This window comes from Lemur catta, chromosome 14, assembly GCF_020740605.2.
Source record: "Lemur catta isolate mLemCat1 chromosome 14, mLemCat1.pri, whole genome shotgun sequence".
Classification (NCBI taxonomy): domain Eukaryota; kingdom Metazoa; phylum Chordata; class Mammalia; order Primates; family Lemuridae; genus Lemur; species Lemur catta.
In genome coordinates this window covers 13844659-13871087 of record NC_059141.1, presented here as the reverse complement: position 1 = coordinate 13871087, position 26429 = coordinate 13844659, and the positions used below count along the sequence as shown (strand labels likewise).

The window sequence follows — 26429 nt, the reverse complement described above, 5'->3', positions numbered from 1 at the left end:
ACACCAAAGTCATAATCCATGAAAGAAATAATAAGACAGTCTGCATTAAAATAAAAAAACTTCTGCTCTGGGCTAGGCACAGTGGCTCATACCTGTAATCCTAGCACTCTGGGAGGCCGAGGCAGAAGGATTGCTTGAGGTCAGGAGTTTGAGGCCAGCCTAAGCAAGAGTGGGACCCTGTCTCTACAAAAAAAAAAAAAAAAGCAAAAAGAAAAATTAGCCAGGCATGGTGGTGGCATGCCTGTAGTCCCAGCCACTCTGGAGGCTGACGCAGGAGGATAGCTCAAGCCCAGGAGTTTGAGGTTGCAGTGAGCTATGATGATGCCACTGCATTCTAGCCTGGGTGACAGAGGGAGACTCTGTCCCAAAAACAACAAAAACAAAACCAAAAAATATTTCTTCTCTGCAAAAGACATTGTCAAGAGAATGAGAAGACAAGCCACAGACTGGGAGAAAATATTTGCAAAAGACATTGCAAAGGACTATTATAGAAAATATATAAATAACTCTTAAAGCTCAACAATAGCTGGGTGCAGTGGCACGTTCCTATAGTCCTAGCTACTTCGGAGGCTGAGAAGGGAGGATCATTTGAGGCTAGGAGTTTGAGGCCATAGTATACAATAATCACAACTGTGAATAGCTGCTGTACTCCAGCCTGGGCAATATAGCAAGATCTTGTCTCAAAAAACAAAATAAAACAACAATAACAACCCAATTAAAAAGTGGGCCAAAGATCTGAACAGACACCTCATCAAAGAAGATATACAGATGGCAAATAAGCATATGAATAGATGTTCTACCTCATATGTCATTTGGGAAATGCAAATTAAAACAGCAGTTAAAAATCGTTATACATACTGACAACAACAAATGCTAGTGAGGATGTGGAGCAACAGTAACTTTCGTACATCGTTGGGGGGAATGCAAAATGGCACAACCACTCGGAAGACAGTAGTTTCTTATAAAACTAAACATACTCTTATCATACTACCCAGCAATCTCAATCCTTGGTATTTACCCAATGGAGTTGAAAACTTATGCCCACACAAAAACCTGCATATGGATGTTTATAGCAGCTTTATTCATAACTTCCCAAACTGGGAAGCAGCCACGATGTCCTCCAGTAGGTGAGGGGATAAACAAACTGTGGTACATCCAGACAATGGAACAGTATTCGGCACTAAAAAGAAATGAGCTACCAAGACATAAGGACACATGGAAGAACCTTAAATGCATATTAAGTGAAAAAAGCCAATCTGAAAAGGCTACCTACTATATGTTTTCAACTAGATGACATTCTGGCAAAAGCAAAACTACAGAGACAGCAAAAAGATCACTGGTTGCCAGGGATTATGGAGAAGAGAAATGAATAAACACAGCACAGAGGATTTACAGGACAGGGAAAATGTATGACATTACAAAGGTTGATATGTGTCATTATACATTTGTCAAACTATAGAATGTACAACAAAAAGAGTGAACTCTAATGTAAACTGTGGACTGTGGGTGATTATGACATGTCAATATAGGTTCACTGACTGTAACAAATAAACCACTCTGGCGTGCATGTGTTGGGGCAGGAGGTAAACGGGAAATGTCTCTACTTTCCACTTTGCTATGAACCTAAAACTTCCCTAAAAAATAAAGTCTATTAAAAAGAAAACAAACAAAAAAACCCCACCAAAGACACTAAAGCAAATTTTATATTAATTTTTATTTAGTCATATATATCATATAAAAATTTTATCTCATAATTTTAAAGATACATAATTACTTATACATAATGTTTCAATCTAGTTTATCAATTATCGTGAATCCTTTTGGTCCCTGAACCTGCCTTTGTTTCCTCCCCTAAGGCTTGATGCAAAATATAACTGCCTCCCTGAGGGGAGGGGCAAGAAATTAAGGGTACCAGGGAGACACAGTCTCAGTTATCTTTGATGATGCTGAGAGGCGTTCAGCACCATGAACATGTTATTCAAACGTAAATGAGAAAATAAACTATATGAGCAATCTTCATGAGGTTTTTCACGTAAAGTTATTTCATATCACTATAGACTTAATTACTAACAAACTATATCTAAGGTACTTAACTAATACTGAGTCTTCTGAGGTATCATCAATATCCAGCTTCCAATTTCCACTCTTTAAAATATTTCTCCATTGTGCTCCTAGATTTCCAGGTGCCAATGTTTACAGTAGGTATGATTTTCTGGGGCTTCAGCCACTGGACAAAGCGCTTCATTTCTAGGTAGCTGCTGTGTTCACTATAAGGAATTCCTGTAATACCAAAGAAAAGATAATTGTGTACTAAAAATCAAACCAATAAAAAAATTCACAAGCATAAAATGAAATAAAATAGAAAAGCAATCCAGAGTATTTTTGCAGTCAAATGCTCTACCATTGAGCAATACCCACCAGGGTATTTTTTTTAAAAACTCCTTGGTGCCTTAGTTCTGATAAGAAAATTTGTTGACATCTTTTATAGATAATAAAGATTGAAACATTAAAATTATATAAAACTTGGAACATTAAAAATCTATTACTTTTCTATACACTTAATAATATGCATTTCTAGAGAGTCCTATTTAAGTAGAATTTTCTTCTTTTAACAATTCTTCCCTTTAGACATTTTGCTTGGCTATGGATTTCAGGAAAATCTAGAAGAAATATGAGTAAAATGTGAAGAACAACAAGCAGGACAATCTTGATTTCCAGGGCAAGTAAGCATATTCCAGTCCTCAAACTTTGTACACATAAAAATAAATAAATAAAAATTAAATCCTAAAAATTACTTTATCATCTTTATGGAAGCTCAAGTACCACAGAGAAAGGGAGGAGGGGTCCTGTTTTGAGTGAGCAGAGTCTTTAGAGGCTAAGGGTAAGTCACAGGGCTAGTGACATACCAAACATGTTGCCAGCAGCCAGCACGGTAGTAAGCCAATGCTGAGGGCACTGCTAATCCTCCTCCAAGGGATGAACACTTCAGAGTCAAATCTGTGTCTCCTGCTGTCATCACGGCCAATCTATTAACTTCCTGCTCCCATCTCACAAGTCACCTAGCCTTCCAGTATACAACCACAGTACCCCTCCTTTCAAGTGATTCTACAGTTTTCTCTAAATATCGTTGATCACGCAAGTGAAATGGTCTGTATTAGTTAATGCCCATCTACTAGCCAAGCTCCTTATATCTGTTTACAATGGACTAGATACAGGTTTAGAGTTGTAGAAAGATTTGAAAACTCTTGAATTGTTAAGTTCTTTGGTGTCTGCCTGTGTTTCTTGGATCTCAATTTTACAACGCCTTTTAAAAATGTCAAGAAATTATAAACATTAAAAGTGAGAAAATGTAATAATTATACCATATATTGAAATGTTTCCTTTGGTCTGGGGAATAACATCTGCTATACTAGTTAACTTGTTAGAGTGTGTCCATCCTGTAGGTCGAAAAGCCAAAATCTGATCATATTTCCCACCACACTTCTTCAAATGACTCTGTAAACCCTGTAAAATAAGAATAGCATATTGATTTGATGGTTGATGGTGATGGGTTATGTGGAATAAAACAGAATGATTAAAGATGTTACACTGGCACAGTCATGGGGAATTTTCCCTTGTCAGGCACTAGCTTGCAACAACCTAGTGTCGTGCTTCTAAAAAATAAAGTTACTGAAAAAAATATCTAAAATCTTTCTCTTCTTTACTTATCTAAAGTTAAACAAGCTTAAGTGCAATCTGAAAAAAATATGATGAGGCAACTTTAAACATAAGCAATTATACATAAACAAATTATAATTTAGATAGCTACCAAAAAAACCCAACCAAATGAAACTACTCTCCAAATCCTACTATGCAGAGATACTAACACTGGTAAACATCACTGCAAACATACCTCCATACATATATACCAGCAGGGAATTGACACATGAATAGAAAGAGATAACTTTATAAAATGGCATTATACTCAGTACAGATATACATTATGCTTAGTAACATTCTTCTCAGATGTTTATTCCCTTTAAACATGAACTGGATTAATTTTTTTTTTTTTTTTTTTTGAGACAGATTCTGGCTCTGTTGCCCGCGTTAGAGCGCCGTGGCGTCAGCCTAGCTCATAGCAACCTCAAACTCTTGGGCTCAAGCAATCCTTCTGCCTCAGCCTCTAGAGTAGCTGGGACTACAAGCATACACCACCATGCCTGGCTAATTTTTTCTGTATATATATTTTTAGTTGTCCAGATAATTTCTTTCTATTTTTAGTAGAGACGGGGTCTCGCTCTTGCTCAGACTGGTCTCGAACTCCTGACCTTGAGCGATCCTCCCACCTTGGCCTCCCAGAGTGCTAGGATTACAGGTGTGAGCCACCTCGCCCAGCCTGAACTGGATTAATTTTAAAACTCTTCATGCCACTACAATTGAAACTAATATGCTTCCCTTATAAGTCTTGAGTAGAACAGAACTTCCCCAAACTAATGTCATGATAAATGATGACATTTAATAAAACTCTTATAAAATCAATGACCAAAGTTCAATCTTTGAAAGATAAGAGAAATCCCATTAAAGATAATAATGGCACAAGAGATACAAAAAAATCTAACACTTTTGGTCTTAAGACTAAAACCGAGAGTTTCAAAGGCTTAGAATGAATAAAAAAATTAATTTCATTGATTAATTGATAACAATTCTTTGGTTTTTCTTTTGTATCAAACAATAATCTTTGATTAATTTTAAGTCCATACAAGAATACCTACCATAAAGTCATTATTTCTTACCAATTACTATGCTCACTGGAAAAAGTTTAAGTTATTGATATATAAGTAAGCCTCCATTACAATAACCCTGGCTCTGTTACTTTTCAAGTTTTTGTCTTGCTGAGTCTAGGATCTAGCTAATGTTGTTTTTTTTTTTTTTTTTTTTTTGAGACAGAGTGTCACTTTGTTGCCTGGGCTAGAGTGAGTGCCGTGGCGTCAGCCTAGCTCACAGCAACCTCAAACTCCTGGGCTTAAGCGATCCTACTGCCTCAGCCTCCCGAGTAGCTGGGACTAAAGGCATGCGCCACCATGCCTGGGTAATTTTTTCTATATATATTTTAGTTGGCCAGCTAATTTCTTTCTATTTTTAGCAGAGACAGGGTCTCGCTCTTGCTCAGGCTGGTCTCGAACTCCTGACCTCAAGCGATCCACCTGCCTCGGCCTCCCAGAGTGCTAGGATTACAGGCGTGAGCCACCTCGCCCGGCCGTTATTTGTTTAATTGCTATTCCTCCTGGCTTTGTTCTCCCCCCCAAAAAAATAATAGGAAACTGAGGCTTAGAGCAATTACACGTGTAAACCATAAACTGAGAATCCAACTTTCAATGTATGTCATCAAATCTATCCATTCCTATTCATCTCTGTGAAAATACCCTGGAGAATTAAATAACTAATTTTTGCTTTTTATGATACAAATTAGAGTTACCACAAAAACTATTTACCTATACCACAAACAAGAACTTATGACATTATCATCTAACCTGAACCTATGAAAAGACTGCCATCAGCCACCAGTCATCCATCAACCACAATTTGAGAACTACTCTCATGAGGAAATTTCTTAAGAATAATTTAATCAACATGGAATCCCTGATCTATGACTTGTCTCTCTCTGTTTATTGGTAACCAGTTTGTGAGAAAAATGCTTTTGACAATGCTACTAAAATTATTTTCTCAGTATGCAAATAATCATCTGTAACATCACTGTTATAACATTTTACCATAATCAATTAGGTTTAAATCAGAGGTGGTGGTGAACTAGACAGCATGAATGGTATTATTTATAGCATTTTGAAGGCTTTTAAGCAGGCCTTGGATACTCTGAAAACTGTATTAGGTTTACCTTTTCACAAAAAATCATTACTTCTCATGCAACAAAACTCCTTCTGACTTGTAAAAAATTGGCTATGAAGTGCTAACCAAAATACAGCATTACATAACCATCAGCTTCTGCTCCATCTGTGTTTTGAAGACAAGAAATCTTCAAAATATGTGGTCGATATCTGGTCACTTTAATGGAGGAAGAAGAGAGACTACCAAAGGCAATACCCGTAAATATCTGTTCCAGTATAATACCAAGCACTAGCGTCTGAGTGGAGGGCAAGAGGATACAGACCTCACCTTCTGGAAGCTTACAGCCTAGTGGGCATAAAGCCCACCTTCTGGATCTCTTCTAACGGAAACCATCTGCCCTTTCTTAGCTTTTTCTAACTCTCGTCATGTATTGTAACATCATCACTGAAGAGCCTTACAGATTGATCTTTTCACAAAGGACCCAGATGTGGAAAAATATAGATTTACTGACTATTAAAAATATAGTAATGACTCCAGATCACTACTTCTCAAAAAAAATAATCAGATTGAACATTTCTGAATCATTAAAACCAATCTGAGTTCCTGTATAAAGAACTTCACTTGAGTTTGTAGTTGTCTGAAGATTTAAATCTGGTAAAGCTGGTTTAAGTTTGGATTTGTAAATATATAATCTCTAAAAGGCAGCCAGGCCATTTGTATCAGAACACACAGTCTGGAAAGTGGTAGGTTGTGAGAGAATTGTCAGAGAGGAAGAGGTGGCCCTCTCCTGCCGAAAGCTGATGAATCTCTGTTTCAGATTCCCCTTGGAAACCTTACTTCATCACTTATTCCCATATCTTGTATACCTTCAAGTTCTCCCTATCCTTCACAATACAAAAACCCTCATATCTGTTGGTTAACAGATAAGCAATTCCCCTCCCATTGGGTATCAACCTATCCAGGCCCTCTTCAAAGCCATGCTCTAGGCTTCCTGTCTCCACTTCCTCATCTCTCATTCACTCTTTTTGACTTCATGAACATTATACCAAAATACACCATGTTCTGCATTATGTACTGAATTGTTTTAAATATACAGGTTTTATGTATCCTATTAGCAGGTATCAAAATGTTAGTATATGGAATAAATCTTAGTTAGTATATGAAGAAATCTGAAAAATAAGCCCTCAAATCGTGGTGAGGTCACATCATAGGTATATTAATTTACACCTGGGAACTAATGCTAGAACTTCCTTTTAGGATATATTTTCACGATTTCATTTAATCCCCACGAGTAAATTTTCAACATATCATATGTCAGTGTTACAGAGGCTTAATATTAATGCAAAATGGAATAGACCTGAAGAAAATGAAGAACCCCTTAGAATTCTCTACTCATTTCCCCACTCACTCAGAAAGAACTGGAAAATGATCTTAAAAATGAAAGATTTGAATGACCAGATAGCTGCACACTTTCTATTTTTGTTTCTTTCTCTATGTTAGTTCTCTAGTTCCTAAATTCCCAGTGGGCATATGAATTACTCTATAGACTTGCACATAAGGAAAAATTAAAAACATCTTAAGTTCCCCTTAAAAGATTTTCTAGGGAAAATTTTACTGTAAGTGACTCCACTGTAATTAAATTCTTCTAAGTTAAATGCTGGTAAAATGGGATTTCAGTCTACAAATCATCAGATTACAGTTCATCCTCATTTATCTCTTGAATGCTTACCTTAAAATTAATTTGCATCATTGGGAGAAGATGAACCAATGAACTGCACATGTCTGTAGTGATGAGTGAATTAATTTCTGGTATATTGAGGCATTGTAATGTTTTATATTTTTCTCGGCACATGCCCACTTTTGAACCTAAAACATCAGCAATGGCTATAGGCAAAGGAAAAGGTTAAAAATAGTAAAATTACAGTTTGTGAAAGAAATAAAGTTATAGCTTAATCAAATTTTAAATAAGAATTTACCAAATAAAAGGAAATTCAAAACATTGAAACTTTTACTGTAATATCTATCTCAAAAAGGCTGAATATATCTCAAAAAGGCTGAATAATTTCGTTGGTTAACTGTGTGAAATAAATTGTGTAAAAGCCAAACAATTTATTTTTAAAGGCCTACCACTTATTACTTAAAACTACAAAAATGTACGGATAGCGGTAGAGGAAAGGAAGGAACTAAATTTGGAGAAGTTAAAACCCTGGCTTTATCACTTCATATACTAATGTTTGACATAATGTGACCATACTTAAGAAGAAATGGAAAGCACTTTGCAAAATAGTATAATACTACCTAGACAAACTATAGTTATACATCAAGAAAACATTTAGCAACAAAAATTAAAACTGTTCTCTAAAATAATTAACTGATATTATAGTTATTCTCAAAGAATATACTAATACAACTATGCATTAGTCATCTTTCAATGTTTATTAAAATAATAATGTAGCATGGACACTCACTCTATAAACTTCTTAGAGCTATAAAGGCTAAGATAAACACATATTATCAAATGTTTCCATAAAGTTAAGCTTTTCAAAGTTTAAATATATCCAACTATCAAATTTTCCTTCAACATCAAAGGTAATACTGAATCATTTCAGGACATAATTATCAAATGCAAGAGTAGAAAGGGCTTTATGCAAGAAGAATCTGATCTTTATAATATATTAATGTAAATTAGATACAGCTACCACCCACCTAGGAAGACTTTCTCTTTTCCAATAGAATAAGTGCCACACACAACAAGAGCACGTGGGTTTAGAGTTACAGCCTCAAAGGCAGTGTTGATGGCAAACTGGATAACCTCTTGCTGAGACGGAAAGGTGTATTCTGGGCTACAGTATCTGTAATATGGAAACATGGTACCTACTCAAAGAACAGTAAGAAAGCCATAGCCTTAAGTTGGATGTTACTTAAGAAAACAAGCTTTAGCAAATGACACACAATGGCAGTGTAGTACATTGACACCACAAGAGTTTCCTTACCGCCTGTGGTTAAAATTATTTGCTACAAGTTATTGCTAATTTATGATGGAATTATAAGTTTTCAATTTACCTTGTTCATTATATTTCTTTTATCATCCTTAAAGAAATTGCCTTTTTGAAGACTTATTTCCCTCCAAGAATATTTCTAGCCAGCCAGCTATTTTAGTTATAAATTATAAACCTCAATATCTTTTCTTTAATCCCAATCACTATTTAAAAAAATTCTATTGATAAGGATATTTGTATTAAAGAATTCTGATTTAATAAAAACTACTTAAAATAATGAAACTACACATGAGTTTAATAGTTTTAAATCAGTTAATATTCACATGGTTGATATCATCCCTTCTATAGACACAGAAATATAGAGAAATATATTATAGACACAGAAATATATAGACATACACACAGAGATCCAGTTGAGTCTATCTCAATATAGTAATGCCCAGTGAAAAATTAACCCTAGACTACTACCAATATATATTTGAGATGAAAAGTAAGCACTTTTTCACTAAAAGTGTAATAAACTACAAACACCAGAAAAACATATTTTTCCAATTTTCAAAATTGTTTTTGCTGGCCAACCACCAGAAAAGAAGAAAGAATGCTTAGTCCTTTTTCCTATAAAAACTTACAAAGAAAGTCATAATTGTATATAGAACTAAGTAATATTTTTACTTATTATTATAATTTATCTAGTACTTAAAGTACATATAAAAGAATAGAAAAATTAATCATAGTGTGAGAAAACTGGCTGTGGAAAGACCATCTTTTACTATAATATTCCATCCAAACACACTTTTCCTTGAAATAGGTTGAAATAGTTGAGATATTTAATTTCTAACAAATTGGTGAGGTAATATCACATTGTACACCATAAATATATACAATTTTTATCTGTCAATTATATCTTAATAAAGCTGAGAGTAAATACGTAAAAAAAATATAATGGCTTATACCATTATATTTACAGCACTTTGGAATTCAGAGCTGTCCCTTATAAATTACTTTTTTGAGAAAAGAACAAAAGTAACTTTGAATATTCAGAAACAGAATCACATTTTGGCCTGTTTTCTCTTCACAGTTATATGGCAACCTAAAAAGGTATTTTCCTAAAGCTTGCTCCGAAATTTTTACTCCTTGTTTCAGTAACAGAATTCTCATAAACATATTTTCAAAAATAAATCACAAAAAAATTGTGCTATAGTCAGTTAAGACACGTAATCCTAACTTTGACCTTAAGCAAGTATATTTTTTTCAAACAGCATCCCTCTGATAAATAGCCTTAAAACAATAACTGGCAATAAGGCATCATTTTGATTACCTAAGCAAATGCTCAAATTATTCATAATACATAGAGCAAATAGTGACAGTGGGAAAAGGAAGCAAACAAAGAAATTCTGTCTTACGTTGTGTCTAAGTACAGCATGTGGACTTTCTGGCCTGCAAGAAGAGAACGTTCCATGCTGGGATTCGCTCTGAAGTCTCCAGTATGTAATATGACAGTACCATTAGGAAGATAAAAAAGGATCATGACAGCACCTGGACAGCTGAACACAAAATTTCAAAGGAATATTCTTAACACAGGCAAAGCACCTAAAGGAAGTTTATCAACAAGTAAATACACTTTACTAGTTCACCACAATGACATAGTATTGTATTACAGAGAAAATGAACATCATAAAAAAGAACTGGTGACTAGCCTGAGCAAGAGCGAGACCCCCTCTCTACCAAAAATAGAAAATTAGCCTGGCGTTGTGGCACATGCCCATAGTCCCAGCTACTGGGGAGGCTGAGGCAAGAGGATCGCTTAAGACCAAGAGTTTGAGGTTGCAGTGAGCTACGATGATGCCACTGCACTCTAGTCCAGGCAACAGAGTGAGACTCTGTCTCAAAAAAAAAAAAAAAAAAAAAAAAGAACTGTTGTTCAGGAAAAAACTCAGCAGGCCTGGGTTACTCTTAAACTCTGCACATCCGCACATTACCAAGAAATGCCTGTTTTCAGGACTGGCCCTTGGCTGGCTCCTAGGAAATGAGCTCTGAGCCCTACAATATTCTGTCTGATAAGGGTGTTTTATATGCCTGAGGCACTGGGCTTTGAGATACTAGTTTGATCACATATTTATGTTAACTGTGTGATCTGTGGTGAATATCTCAATAAACCTTACTTAAAAAATCAAAACTAAAATTGGTGATTAAAAAAAGAAACAGCAGCAAAGTTAGCAGACAAAAACTTTTAAAAAAGGCAACCTGACGTAATTGCATTGGCCAGGATTTTAAGAAATCTAGATTTAGTCTAACTTCTTTCCTAAACACCTATGATCTCTATGGTACAGAAGGCTAAACATTCTATGAAAAGTAGAAAAAAGCATAGTTGATAGTTGTGTTTTGACAACATAAATGCTGACAGTACTTTACATAAAAAAAAGAGGGAAAAATGGAAATCGCCTCTAAGAAAAAAAATCTTTAGTATCTAAATCTTTTAAATCTTTAGTACCTAAAGTCTATAAAATTTCTTAGTTTAAAGGGAGGAAAAAAACGCTTTAGTATCTGAATGGAGTACAAACTGTTAATTTGTATAAATGATATTAAAGAAAATGGCAAAAAGTTATCTTGCAAAGAACAGCAACAATAACATTATTTTTAAAAGATGAGTCTCATATGTCAAGTGTTAGCAATTTAAACTAGATAAAAAAATGGGTTAGATTAATAACATTTAGATGATCTCTCTACATTTAATGTCTTATTCTATAATTTGGTACATTATTTTTTCCAAAAGGAGAAACATATATTACTCAAGTTTTAAGAAACAGCAAGCATATTAGTTCTAATAAAAATATTCTTAAATAACCATGCCAATTGTGCTTTCCTTTTGAATATTTAAAAATGGGCTATTATTAAGGTGACTTTAATACTTACTGATTGGCATCAAGCAAAACAACTTTGACACCATTCACAACACATTCAGTGTCCATTGGCAATGGATGGATATATTGTTCTTGTACATGAAGCTTGTTCTTCAACAAATTGCCAGTTATCTGCAAAACAGGATGTACTTATTGCTGATACAGTAAAACACTAAATAAGTATTTTATTTCATACTACTTTAGCACCACAGCATCTTAATAACATCCCTGCTTTTCCACTTATATTCAAATAAACCGTCCACAATGCAAGGAAGAAGTTCCTCTAGTGAGTTTGTCACTACTGTGCTTGAACACTATCACTGACTCTCTCTCACCTGTCAAAGTCAATCATTCCCAGCATGACATACAAAACCCTTGGTGAGGTGGTCCCTGCCCACTCCTGTGGATTTGTATCCTGCTATACCCTGTCTTGAGTTCTAGCCATTCTGAATTATGTGAAGTGTCTGGAATGACCAACTTTCCCAGGTGGCTGTGCCTTTATCTAAACTCTACTCTCTACCTGGAATGCTCTTTCCTCTGCCTGGTTCTGGAATCAGACCAGCCTGCATTCAAATTCGGACTCTGCTATTACTAGTTCTGTGACCTGGAGCATTCACTTAACATCTCCAAACCTTAGTTGCTTCATTAATAAAAAGCCGACACTTCAAGAATGCTGTGAGAATTATTAAAACAAATTCTACCTAAAGCCTTTAGTAATAGGCATTAAAATGTTTACCTGTTAAATAATTAGGTCAAGTTATCTCTTTCACCATGAAACTGTCTCTAACCTTAGCCTAGGACAGAGTAAAGCACTCCCTTCTCCCTACTCTTAGGCACTCTGTTCATTTTTCTATTATAACACCAATTCCATTGTGGTTATTATTTATGTTTCCTCTGCAGGCTATAAGCTCCTTGAAGTTAGACACAGTCCTGTCCCTCCACATCATAGGGGTATTGGTTCCAGGACCCCTGAGGATACCAAAATCTGGGGATGCTCCAGTCCGTTATATAAAATGGGACAGTATTTGCATATAACCTATGCACTTTCTCCTATATATCTTTAAATCATCTCTAGGTTATTTATAATACCTAATACAATGTAAATGCTATGTAAATAGTTGTTAGACTGCATTTTTATTTGTATTATGTTTATGGTTGTATTGTTATTGTTTATTTATTTTGAGTATTTCCGATTGGTTGCTGCAAATACAGACCCTGCAGATACAGAACCACAGATACGAAGGGCTGACTGTATTTTTCCCTAGTATGTCCACTTAGGCATTCAATGAATGCTTACTGAATGAAACTTGGGGTTAAGTATATTGTGAAATAGTTTATATATTGTTTCCATGTAATAAAACATACGTTTAAAAAAACTGATTGTAACTGTTGACATTAACTCATTTAATTTTAGAACTCTGATGTGGAATCTGTTTTCTCTTTTTTTGGTAGAATGAGAAGAAGAGATCTTACAGTTTTAAGTATTCTTTTTTTAACCAAATTGCTTAGAAATTTGCAGCATTCTACAGTCAGGATTTAGAATACTAAAACTTACCTCACTACAATAAACTGGAAATGTGAAGTGCTTAGACAACCCAGCATAATGATCAGAATGAAAATGTGTGAGAAAGTAGGCTGTGCAACCTTCAACCAAGCCATACTGAAAGGCATCAACTGTAAAGCCGGTTCCTGCAATGACAATACCAACACAGCAGGTTGAGCAATAGCTGACAAAGTAAACGATATCTGATTCGGTTACAAATAGTGAACCCTTTATCCTCTTCACATCTCATTTCCCATTTAACTGTAATGTAAAAACTTATGCCACATAAATTTTAGCAAAAGGTGATACTAGAGACAAGAATTAGTCTTATCAGGTTCTACTAAATATCCTAGTAGAGAGACTTTTTTGTGTGAGTAACTGCATCAAAAAAAAAAAATTAAAATATATACCAATTACTGTTTTACTTAATACTTTCATAATATTTACCAGGTACTTGAAATCCTTTACTTCTGCAAAACAGCAAAAAGAGAAAGCTTTCTTCTAAAACTGAATTCTCTATGGAGGTGATATTGATATCCTCCTAAGGGAGCAAAGGTTGCAAGCCAAAGTAACCTCACATATTTCAAACATTTGCAGCCATCCAAAGGGCCATGGTACAATAAAAGATAAACAGCATATCTACCACCTTCGAATTTCACTGTAGATTGGGATTGGAAGGTGGGGGCAAACAAGAAAACAAGTGCCTAAAAAGGGCTCTCTAGAGGAGTAGTGATGAAAAAGAGGTTGAGAAATACTGTTTTAAAATGTGTTCACACAAGAAATAACCAAGTGTGCTGACTGGTGATATTTGAGTAAATAAGCATAATTTCACAACTCTATTGAGGCTTCTCAACACATGGCATACTAGTTTTAGGCTCACTTAAAGTACAGAAAATTCATCAAAATAATTATTAAAAACAAAACTGGTGCGATGATGTATAGAAATGCTGTTCTCTACATAAATATTTTGAACAAATTACAGACCTAGAACATCACTAAAGCACTTAAAAATTTTCTGAACCAATAATATTTTGGCTGCTTTATTTTTATTCTACTTTATTTTATAGTCTTTTCAGAAGAGTTATTCATTTCTTCAACACAATTCATTTCACAGCACATTTTTCTACTAACTCATCAGTGAAGGCATGAGAAATTACAAGAATATGAAAAGGCAGAGAAGCTAAGTTCTAATATGGTTTTAAAATGCTTGGCATTTATTATGATATGTACTACCTGTGACATTTATTTCTTTAAAGCTATTTAGTATTTTGTATTTCTCACAAGTGATTAGAGACTGCCTTTTATACTTATTTACGGAGATGCCTTTTTTCCTTCTGTATTAAGCTAAATCCCTACTACTCTTACTAATCTTCCTGTAATCTGTACTGTCTACCTAACCAGTACAGTAACTTATATAGAGAACATCTTTAATAAAATTTGCTGAATTGAATGGAGCAAAAAAAAAATAAAATGGGAAAAAAACAAATCTATGTTAAAGCCTCATGAAGTATCATAAAAACCAAAAGGAAACACATACAAAAAATTGTTTCATACACACACATCCACCCACCCCATGGACAATGCACACAAAGTTCAAAAAAGTTGTCTTTGCTGGTATTTTTAGTATTGATAATTCAACTTACCAGGTATTTTCTTATAGAACGGACATGTCTTTTTTCTTAATTCTCCTACATTAGATGACTCTGAGATTTTCTTGTTCCTTCTTTGCAGCCCACCATGAGCTGATTTTACAAAGGCATTGTCTTTACTTAAATTGACTGTCCCAGATTCTGCACTGTTCATAAGGTGATCTGACTTCTTCCTTCCTGCTCTCTTCCTGCTGTCTTCCTTCTGACCTCTTCCTGCTCCTTCCGGCAGTGAATTTGATTTCTTAAGTCTCTTTCTTCTACGCTGCAACCTCTCACTAGAAAGTTCCACAGAAATCTGACTCTCACTTAAATTCTTTGCATCAAATTCTAAATCACTTAAAGATTGTTCTGCTTTCCTCTTGCACTGCAAGGACCTCTTTTTATTAGGACTTAGAACTGGATTTAAGTTTATCCCTTCTAATGCACTTTCCCCCAGCAATTTCTCTTCTTTTCTTTTAGGTGGTAGTCCAAAATATACACCTATATCTGTTTGCTTCATTACCTTGGTAGGTTTTCTTGCATTACACTTAGGACCAGAAGGCAGTATTTTCAAAGACTCAGAAGCAGTAGGTGCACCAGAAAAGTTTTCTGTATTTAAAACTGTAACTTTACTATCTAGCATACCAGCTAATGCCTTTCTGTGGAAACTTGCTGAGTTAGTATTGTTCTTGGCATTGAGGTTCTCACTAGCTAATTCTCTAATTTTACTTTGGGTTGGATGGAAAGAAATATACCCTCCTTCCTGGCTTTCAAAATGTTTCGACATCTCGCTGGTAACTAATGGAAGAGAAACTTGATTGTAAACAGCTGATCCTTCAATGATCTGTTTCTGTTTATTTGGTTGAGATGGGAGAAATTCTTGCTCATAAGGGTTTACTTTATAATTAGAAGCAGCAAGCTCCCTTGCTAATGCAGGTGGAAACAACATAAAATCACCACCAGTACATGCTGGATCATAATACGAAGTAATGTTCTCATTATTTTGGGAAGTAAGTTTAGACAAATCATTTAGAGTATTGTATTTATACAGTTCTTCATCATACTTATCTTGAGTTAAGAAGCCGTTTACTTTGGGGCAGCTCTCCTCCTGGTCCTGCAGTAAGGGACCTTGTTGGTTTTCAAACAAAGTAGACCTATGGTCGTCTTCTTCTAGGCTGTCATCTTTTGAGCTTTGGGTAAAAAATAGTTCCTGTTGTGAATCATCCAGCTTTTCATCTATATAGTGAGTTTCTTCATCACTTTGAAGTGGAGAATAGGAGATTTCACAGTCGCTAAAGTCATTCTCTGGCAATGGCAAATTTACGGGTTCTGAGTTGTTTTGGCTATCTAATTCGTCATCAGCAAGAGGCAAACCAACTCCTACCAGTTTGTCATTCTTAACAAATTCTGTAAATTGTAGAGCTCGCTGGGATGTTTGGCTATTTACAGTAGAGGAAATCTTTTTGTTGGTTTCAGCTGGAGATTGAGATTGAGATTTTCTTAAACACTGAGTCTTCAACAAGGAATTGTTTGACATAGCTTTTAAGTTCTCAGTTTGTTTCTCATACAGAGGCCATCTTTCCTCAAGGCTACAAAGAAAGCCTGAATTATTCTCACTGGAACTACCACCTGAGGCACGTGATGGGCTGCTAAAAGGACTATTACTAGCCCTGCTTTGAGCCAGCAGAAAGTGAGTATATCTCTTGTAATGAGAAGGAATTGTTGAGGTACACAGAAGACCATCAGGACACTCTGAAAATTTTAATAAAGAAAAAAGCATTATAGGATCAAAGCATAAATCAAACTTTGACAGTATTAGCACTATATATTAATAGGCAAGTGAAAAAAGTATCAGTCAGTCCTACTTCGAGGCCTTAGGACAATAGCTATTTTTAACTGCACAAAGATCAAAAGATCAGCATAAAATATCAACACTTAATCCAGCATGGTTTTGCAAGGTGCTGGTTATTAATTTTAAATCAAATACTCTCTTAAATTTCTTTTCAAGTAATCTTTCCTCAAAAAAAATTTTTTTAAGACTAACACCTTTTTTTCTTTCCTAAGTAACTCCTCCAAACGTGGGGCCCTTGAAAATGCATGTCATGTTTATATAGTATCTCTTAAATGGATGCTACAAACTTGACACCATTAATTTTACTAATTCACTATTGTTCAGGCAATAAAGAATAACGAAGACTGGTGTATCTCTCACAGAAATAAAATTCTACCCATTTTTATCTTATCAAGCAACAAAGATTTATGATGACTATTATCAAATTAGGTTCCATTATTTAACATTCACATTGTATACAATAAAAAAGTAACAATCTCAGTAAGATTACTTATAGCTATTCATACAATGAACAAATTTTAAATTCTGTTCAAGACTTTAAAATTCAATTTGAAAAACTGGTTAATAACAAGGCTTTAATAATTTGGAAACTATTCCCTGTCATACTATTATGATTGAGAAATTTTCTGTAAACCACCTTGGCATATCCCTGTATATGTTAATTTCCAGGTTTATCAAAAAATGATACTCTCCTGCCACCCTAAAATGATGTTACATTAAATTAGAAGAGTTTGTGGCTTAAAACCTAACTTAAAACCACCTCATTTGTATTTGTTATAGAATAGAATTATAGTATTTGTTAAAGAATGGAATTCATTTCAAGAAGAGTCTGAGATTCTACTCAAAGGAATTTAATTAGTGAAAAATCAAAAGCAAATCTTTTCAAGGTGGCTTCATCTATAAGAAATTTCACCCTGAGGTACTCACCATGGACTCCAACTTCCATTTCTGATTTTCAAGTCACATAAAAGCAAATTACTGACATTACTGAGGTTTTCACTTGCTATATTTTTATGAGAAAGGCTAATGCCAATTTTTTTTTAAAAAGAGTTTTCTATCTCCACGCAGTACTTTAAAATAACTAGAGGTTAATAATAAAATGTATTCTGAATCATAGTTAACATGAAAGCCATATTGAGTATTATTTTTTCCTGTACTGAATTTTTTCAGATTTAGAAATCTATGTATGGTATATAAAATAGCTTTAAAATACACAAATCATCACAACAACACATTCTTCATATATTCCAAGTAGGATTTTCTACATGTTAAATACTTATTATATATTTTAAAAAATAAAAACATAGCATTATTTTTGTTATCATTTGGCACATTTTTGTTAGAATCTTAATCACCTAAGACTCTTTCCCAGTTCCTCTTCCTGTACATTGGCATGATGAATACAACATAACCATATTTAGAAACCAGACTATATATATACTTTTCTATATAATTCCATAAAAGATAACAAATTGGACAAGTTATTTAACTTTTAAGAACCCTCATCTATAAAATGTCAATACCACCTATTGTATATGGTGATACACAAGTAAAAATAAACAGTGTGAAAGTACCTACCATAGTAAAGGTTCAATTAACATTTATGAAAAATAATTGAGCTGTCTAGGAACTTTCACAAAATAATAAAATGCATTTAAACTGTTTTCGAGCCTGCAATTTTCTTTACAATTATACCCTTGACTGGTATGGTGTCTAATCACAGGGTCTTATCTCTCTCTTAGTTTACTGCATGCCTTGCTCCTTTCACTGAATTGATATGTCTAACCTAATGCAGGCCTTTTAGATTATTTAGAAACTACTACCTTTTCTGTACTCTTACCTGTTTCAGAGACTGGTGGAGAATCCAAACATTCAAAGACATGCCATCGAGGTGTTTGACCTAGCAATGAAGAAAAAGGCATCTGGCAGTTTGGACAGTATCCATCATAAACTGGACGTATCTTTGGAGACACGTGTTTGTTTTTGTGAGTTCTACACAACTTTCCTGGAGTGGTCTCCTTGTCTTGAGACTGTTGACTACCATCTCCACAACTTGAACTCTGACTGGAAGCTACAGAAGCCTGACAAACTGCTGCTCTAGGGGACATCTCATGGTCCTTTGCCTCCTCTTTAGCTTCTACGGTTCTTTTTCTGCTTCTCTTTTGTTTTGACTGGTATTTTCCCTCTTTTGCTTTTCCAACAGGTTTTGGAACATTTTCAGAGCAATTATTTGGGTCAACTAGTTTTGGTTTTCTTTTAGATTTGTATTCCCAAATGTCTTCTTCTAAAAGGGTGTCTTCTAACATGGCAAAATGATTTTATCGTTAAAGAGGCGTTAATCTTAAGTAAATTGAGAGTTCATTTCTTGTTACAAAATTTCTAAACGGAATTATTTTTGCTGAGAGAAAAACAAAAGTAATAAAAAAACACACTAACTGGATGGGAATCTACACCTCTGGTAATGAATATATTGACAAGCTGCAAACCTCATACCTGAACACATGCTGTTCCATTTATACCACAACAAAATTAAGAGAACCTATCACAGGGGTGAAATTTTTGATTGTGGCTATTTCATTCAGGGATCTCAGCCTTTTCCAGGCCCTAATAAAAATAAGAATCAGTAATCCTTTGAAAACTAGGCACTAATGGGAAAAATAAGTTCAGCAGTTTATTCTTCGAACGAGCTTTGTAAAACGGTTATGAAGCTATTTTTCAGTTCTCTTTGAAGTGGACAATTGTCCACATAATTCACAAATCCAACCACAGTCCCCGGGGCACGTGGCTCAGCAGGAATTCCAAACACTAAATGGCTACCTCAATCTACCAGTAAAACTAGTGAAAGAGGTGTGTAATTCGCAAAAAAAATAAATAAATAAATAAAAAGTAATTGCCCTTATCCATGACTCGTGGATATTCAACAACTTCAGTTTCCTGGGTCAGTCCATTATCTTCCTCCAGCAGCAACGAATAAACCCTACACGGTGAACAAAAAAAGTTCGAATATATGAAATGATGCTTGTACTGAGGTCACCCTCCTTACTCCTGACCACCAAGGTGTTCTGTCCTTAAGGTGGCTAGCCCTCTCTTCTCTAGCCTCAAAACTGAAGTCGCTTGCCGGGTGCCTGCCACCGCCGCTACCTTCTCTTTTGGCTTTAGAGGCTGCAAGGCCAGCGAGCAGGGCCTTGGCCCTCTCTAGGTTAAGCACAGTCAGCTCCAAAAAAGCCGCCAGAGCCTCCCCTTCTGAAGTCTTTGAGGCCCGCCCTCAGGGACCCTCGCCGCCGCCCACCTGCCACCCGCGCCCCCGCAGGAGCAGCTCCAGCTGCATCCGCTCCCCCCACGACCCCCGCCCCTCACAGCCCCAACCCCTGGCTCCGCTAACAACCTATTCGCGCCCGCACTTTCAGCACTCCCCGGGTGACAAAACGCTGTACTTGTGTGTAAACTGGAGCCACTGGCCAGTCACTCCCAACTTAAATAAGCCTTCTCCCTTGAGGATAGCCCTTCCCCTCCCTTACCCTTTAGTGTCTTGGCGGGAACATCTTCCCGCTGCCAGTGCCGTGTCGAATCTGCGGATTCTGGTTTAAGAGCGGGACTTAAAAAAAAATAATTTTCTTTAAATAGTGTGCCCTTTTAAGTCCTACGGATTTATTTTATTTTATTTCATTTTTGTGCTAAAGCGCGCTAAGTTTCAAAGTGGAGGGTGGGGGAACGGTTTCCTTAGCGCTGCCGGGACCCAGTCCCAGAGGCCTGTCCCCTGTTGAATCTGGCGCTCTCAATGTCCAGGCTGGGCCGCGGCGAGGGAACCCCGGAGGGGCGGGGTGGGTTGGGGCGGTAGTTTAATTACGTGCCCGGGAATTGCGACGGTTTGGACTCTGGCTTTGAGGCGTATTTAAAAAAGGAAAAAGTGCCGCTGCCGTGGAGTGGGGCTGGTGGAGGGTGAAGTGAATGCGCCGATTTGAAACCCAAGGACAGTAAACGTTCCGTCTCCCCCAGGGAAGCTCTCCCGCGGGCCCGGCAGTCGCCTCGGGAGCCCGCAGAGAACATGGCGGCGCCCAGGGCCCGGGGCTGCGGCCTGTCGGGCCTGCTCCCTGCGCAGACCTCGCTGGAGTACGCCCTGCTCGACGCCGTCACCCAGCAGGAGAAGGACGACCTGGTCTACCAGTATGTGCAGAAGGTAGACGGCTGGGAACAAGACTTGTCAGTGCCTGACTTTCCGGAAGGTGAGGGGCTGGCTTCGGGGTGGGGAGCCCTCCTGGGACCTCCCCTTCCTCGGGGACGGCGCCCTCCCCTGAATCGGTGGGCGAGGCGGGGTGGTGTCGCCAGCGCGGGGCCTTCGCCGGACCTGAGCCGAGGCTCGCGCGCTCTGCAATTCCCAGGTGTCCCCAAGTGGCTACAGGCGGTGGGTTTCTGGAGAGCGGGGACCTGTATACTTGTTCCGTATCTTGAGGCCTGGTCGGGCCTGATGGTAACTAAGTAAACACTCCGTAAATGTTTTAGTGGTCCTGGTTGGCAATGATTGAAACGTCCACGCAGCCCTCTCCTTTCAGTTTGGTTCCCCAGCGTCGTCGCCGTGGTCATCTTTTTGCATCATCCTACCGACATCTATTGGTAACTTTCTATGTGACACACACAGTTCTAAACACTTCAAGAGATACTATCTTATTTCATCCTCTCAACAACCCAGTGAGGTGCTCTTATTATTCCCATTTTACATTTGAGGAAACTGAGGCACATGGTGGTTAAGTAACTTGCTCTGGGCTTTATAGCCAATAACTGCTAGAGTTGGATCATACAGACCTTAGATTTCCTGGTTTCTTAGCCGTGCTTCACTTCTCTGTTCAAAATCGTGAAACTTACAATTTTGCAAATCTGGATCAATTATTACCTATTTCCAGGGCTTGAATCCCTGCTGTGTGAGCGTTTGGAATGTGAGGGAATAGACATTCCCAGCAGGGCTGTTGGTGAAGCACATCTTGCCACGATAAATGAAAATGTATTATATATTATGCTTTCTTTGGATGGGAGTGGCGTTGTTTTGCCTGGTGGTGTTGGCATGTGTCCTGGCATGTGAAACCACATGTATAGTTAATTGGCTGGATGTGGCAGGGTTCAGTTATCTCATGGGAGGTAAATGGGAACCTGTCCATGACAACAGAGACTTGGGTGTCTTTCCAAGCCTTTTACACCTGCCTTGAGAAGTGCTTATTTTTTCCATTATTAATCTTACACTGGATTTGAAATATTGTGGAATTCATACAAAAGAATTGGGGGCATGAATGCTTATCCCATCAAAAAACTTTAAAATATTATGTACATATATACAAATATATAAATTTTTTAGAAGTTTTGCAAGAAGGTAGTTATATAGTAATTACTGTTATATACAAGCGGGTCATCAGCTAGGATTGGAGGAAGTTGGAGGAAGTGTTTTTATTTTCTAGTGGTTGTATTTATAGTGAGTGTATTTTATTACAGTGAACTTTGACTTCTGAGACTTGTAAGTAATACACATAGTAAAATATTTAGGGTTTGTATTTGACATAGTCTGATTTTCTACTGGACCTGATTATTGAGGACAGAATGCTAAAAATGAGTATTTTCTTGGCTTCTTTATCAGTTAGCTGTAATCAAGAAGTCACAAATATATACCTATCTCAAAACCTGTATGCTTTGTTCATTTCTTAGAAGAAACACATGTTTACAGGAGGCAGTGCAGTATAATGTGTAGATTCAGACCTAGAATTAAGTCCCTGTTATTCAATTGGTTGGCTGTGTCATTCTGAGCAAGTTACTTTACTTTTCCAGCCCTACTTTCTCACTTGTGAAATGGAACTAGTATTTACCTTTCAGGGTTACTGTGTGGATTAGAGGTAAAATATGTAAAATTCTTAATTCATAGGAAAGCTTACTAAATGTTAGAAGCTTTTTTATTGTATTCATTGTAATTATTATTATAAAATATATTATTATTATGAAGCCTGGTAAGTACCTAACACTGAATAAATAACTGAAAAGTAATCATTCTTTCCATCCCTCCAAATCTAAGTCACTGTTGACTATTTACAGAGAAGTCATAAGGCACAGATTCATCAATATTTTGCAGGTAGGATATGAAATATACATTAGTTAGTGTGAAGTTCTGTATGATCACTTGATCTGGTAGATAATTAACATTTTATCAAAATGGATATTTAAGAGGTTACTGTACCTTGAAACCTCATTGGTTTGGACTGACAGAAATACTAGTTTGGTCTTCAGGCTTTTTTCCTAGAATTTTGTTATAATTGAGTAACTCCAGTTACTGTTGTTGGTCATTACTGTTTACTTGTTCCACCCAATTTTGGTTTTTAGTTGGTAAACAGTAATTTCCAAATACCTGCTTCAAGGTGTAAATAATAGTTTTAATAGCTGCATTTATTTACTTATAAACAAACTTATTATCTTTATTTTCTTAAATTGTTTAAATAGGGATGCAGTGCTTTTAATATTAGTTTAACAAAATCTTTATAGTACAGAGTTAAAATTTTGAATCATAGTCAAGTATTTATAAATTTTGATTTATAAAAATACAGATTAATTAGATTCTGTTTGGAGGGAAGGGAACACATTCTTCATCCATATTAGTGTTGCCTCCATGAAATCTATAGCAATCATAGTATAGTTTGCTTAACTTTGCATTTAAAATATTTTGTATTTAGGGTCTTATCCAAATCCAGAACATTTCAGCTTCTTCTCTTGTATGAAATTTGCTTAGGCATTTTGTATGTCTATCCTTCCATACATTTTGCTCCTTTTTGATGTTTAGTCATGTCTTTCTGTTTTTAAGCTTGATTTGCATTCTCAATAGCCGTTTTATACCTAATTGTTTATGTAATCAGATTCTCTCAATATAGGTTATTTCCTCCGAGTTTTTTTGCCTGGGTGTGTTGCTTTTACCAACTTTCACAGACAGACTGTTATACTATTTCTGAAAGAATTTAGTAGCTTTTTCTTGTTATTTTTGCAGACTACATCATAATAGCAGCTTTCCCCTCCTCTACCCCTCTGGCTTGCCTACCCTTGCCCCCATCCTCTTCTTTCTTTTCTCTTTGGGCCTTTAATTTTAACAAATTTGCCTTGTTGGTCTTTTCCTTCAAATCACAAATACCTGTTATGTCACAGTCATGAAGATACATCATGTCTTTTATTTCTTTTATTTATTGATAGAAAAGCGTTCTTAAACAGAAAAATTAATTCAACTGCCACAGCCTTCATATAATGCTAGCATCTCTTAAGGTGTTTGACTATTTACATTAGTCACAGAAAAAACAAAGGCTCACATTTTAATGTAAAGTTTTAAATAAATTTTCTCTTTGTCTTTTCCTTTAATCATTGTAATTTATTTTGTATAAATTTCAGGATTAGAATGGCTGAACACAGAAGAGCCTATGTCTGTCTATAAGGATCTATGTGGAAAAGTGGTCGTCCTTGATTTCTTCACCTACTGCTGCATAAACTGTCTTCACCTATTGCCTGATCTCCATGCCCTAGAACACACATACTCTGATAAAGGTATCTGCTCTTTAATTAGTTTCTAGCAGACTGTCCTGGCATAGGCACTAGAAGAGTAGCTGACTCATTCGCTCATAGGAGAATGAACATTTGGCAAGACTTCAGTGATTCTAAAAGTAATCCCTAATCTATGAATTAAGGACTCTGTGTGCCTTTTCATGAAGGGTTAAGCTTAGTGATGATGATTTGCCTGTCTAAAGAACTAGCACTTAGTGTATGGTTTTTCTCTGAGGATAAGGGCAAAATTTAGCTTTTTTCATGATTAGGTGTTAAAAAAGGTCTTTTTGTATGTCTAGGCTTACCTAAATTTGTTCTGTGAAAAAAATGAAGCATATGACATTAATTTTATGTTCTTCTCACTGTGATGTAAAGGTTTAAAGTTCTTACTAGGAAATGTGATTAGGCTTCCATTAATATCAAATGACATCAGCTACAGTGGAATGTAAAATGTTATAAAAGATACTCTTTCTTTGACCTTGCTTCATTAAAAAATGATTTATTGCAGCTAATGTTTTTCAGAGCACACTAGGAAATCCTCTTTTATAGTATGACAAATTCTGAAGATGTAAGATTATACTTATTTTCTCTAGAAATTTGAAAAATTATCAGATTTTTTTTGTCTTATCTACTTTCTAAAAAGAGTACAGCGGTAAATGAAATTAATTCAAGTTTCCATTTAATTAGGTTTAAATGAATTGAAGCTCTAGTCTTGGAGTGGATAAAAAAGAGATAGGATCACTGATTTGTGAGAGTAAAGATGGAAGTAGACTATACATGTACAAAAATGAAGGATATCTTCAAACTTAGTTTAAAAAAGGAGTGATAGATAAAATCTTCAGTGCAGGTAGAACGTTAGGTGATGCTTTTAAGTTGTAATGGATTGTATCTTAAAATTATCAATCAAAAGATTTATTAAGAACTCAAATATTCCCAGTAGCTGAATCATGTTTTCAAAAATTTATCTGTATGGATTTAAGAAATTTGGGTATCTTATTATCTCCTAGGTTTTGGATGCCAGTGTTTCTTGTTCAAGCCATCACATTTATTGAACATGTATTATGTGCAGGGTACTCTGCTAACTGCTGAGGAAATATGTAACAAAGTTGAATAAAAAGCATTATGGAACCTGAGGAAAGGAGTACTCATTTTGCCTAGAAACATTGGAAAAGATTTCTCAGAGAAGCAGACAATTGAGCTAGAACTTGAAAAATGAGCAGGAGTGCAGCTGAAAATGAAAATGAGGCAGAAGGGACACTCCTGGCTGAGGAAGCATGAGGGAAACAAGCATGGAAGCACAGAAGAGTAGGATTCTTGCTCCAGGAACAGGTAAATAATTTAGTGTGGCAAGATTATAAGAGCTCATGATAGGAGTAAAAGGAGACAAAGATAGGTTAGGACTACATTGTCAAGTACATTGTATAACATTTTTAATAGTTTAGACTTCTTCCATTGATATATGGAGATGTTGAAGGTTGTTTTTGATTTGATTTGTTTGTTTTTTAATAGAATGATGACATTTATATTTTAGAAAGTCATTACCAACCGGGTTAAGAATCTCAAAGTTAACCATTTCCATACCATACCATTTAGATAACCCCAAAAGGACTATTTGGTTAACTTAATTGCTTAACCCCATACCTGCAGCAAATTCCGTGACTTCCTGGAATGGATCCTTGTACTCTCCTACCAATTTACTGGAAACATTCTTTTTATAGCACATTATGACAAAAAATGAAAAATATTTTTACATACAAATACACTTCTGAAAAGTAAAAGACTTTGTAAGTGAAGAGAGAATTCTGGGAAGATAGAGGAGTAGGAAACAACAGGAATCTGTCTCCACCTAGCCAACAGTTATACTAACAGAATCTGATATAATAGTTTTGGAACTCTGGAGTCTATTGGAGGGCTTGCAACTTCCAGGGGAGGGCTTGGACTATAAAATGTTAATTTCGGTCACTTTTAGCTCTCAGCACAGTAGTAGCTACCCATCTCCCAACCCTAGCTCCACGGCAGGCAGCTGTGCACATGTTCCTGAAGCAGTTTGCACATATCATGCAGGAGCCACGGTGGGCAAGAAAGACCTTATCTTCCAAATATCAGGGATCTGTGCTCTGCTCTCTGGTTGCT

General features: G+C 36.1%; 2 protein-coding genes across 9 annotated transcripts in view; one reads left to right on the top strand and one right to left on the bottom strand.

Moving 5' to 3' along the window:
• Positions 1-1695: 1695 nt before the first annotated feature.
• Positions 1696-19591, bottom strand: DCLRE1A (DNA cross-link repair 1A). The gene is made up of 9 exons (XM_045568302.1): positions 18586-19591; positions 14909-16645; positions 13278-13411; positions 11736-11854; positions 10226-10366; positions 8530-8675; positions 7553-7707; positions 3363-3504; positions 1696-2280 (listed from the first exon to the last, which is right to left on the bottom strand). Exons 1-9 carry the CDS (start codon positions 19049-19051, stop codon positions 2120-2122), a joined length of 3201 nt encoding a protein of 1066 aa, XP_045424258.1. The 5' UTR covers positions 19052-19591; the 3' UTR covers positions 1696-2119.
• A 952-nt stretch (positions 19592-20543) lies between these two features.
• Positions 20544-26429, top strand: part of NHLRC2 (NHL repeat containing 2) — a 51270-nt gene continuing 45384 nt past the window's right edge. For 5 of the 8 annotated variants that reach the window (XR_006739304.1, XM_045568855.1, XM_045568856.1 and 2 more), the window contains exons 1-2: positions 20589-20968; positions 24147-24299. Coding sequence is in view for 7 of the 8 variants with exons in the window: in XM_045568855.1 (XP_045424811.1) it covers positions 20791-20968; positions 24147-24299 (331 nt within the window). In the remaining variant the exon portion in view is untranslated. Of the gene's footprint in view, positions 20969-24146; positions 24300-25500; positions 25626-26429 lie in introns of those variants that run through there. The other 3 variants (XM_045568852.1, XM_045568854.1, XM_045568859.1) reach the window with 2 other exon arrangements.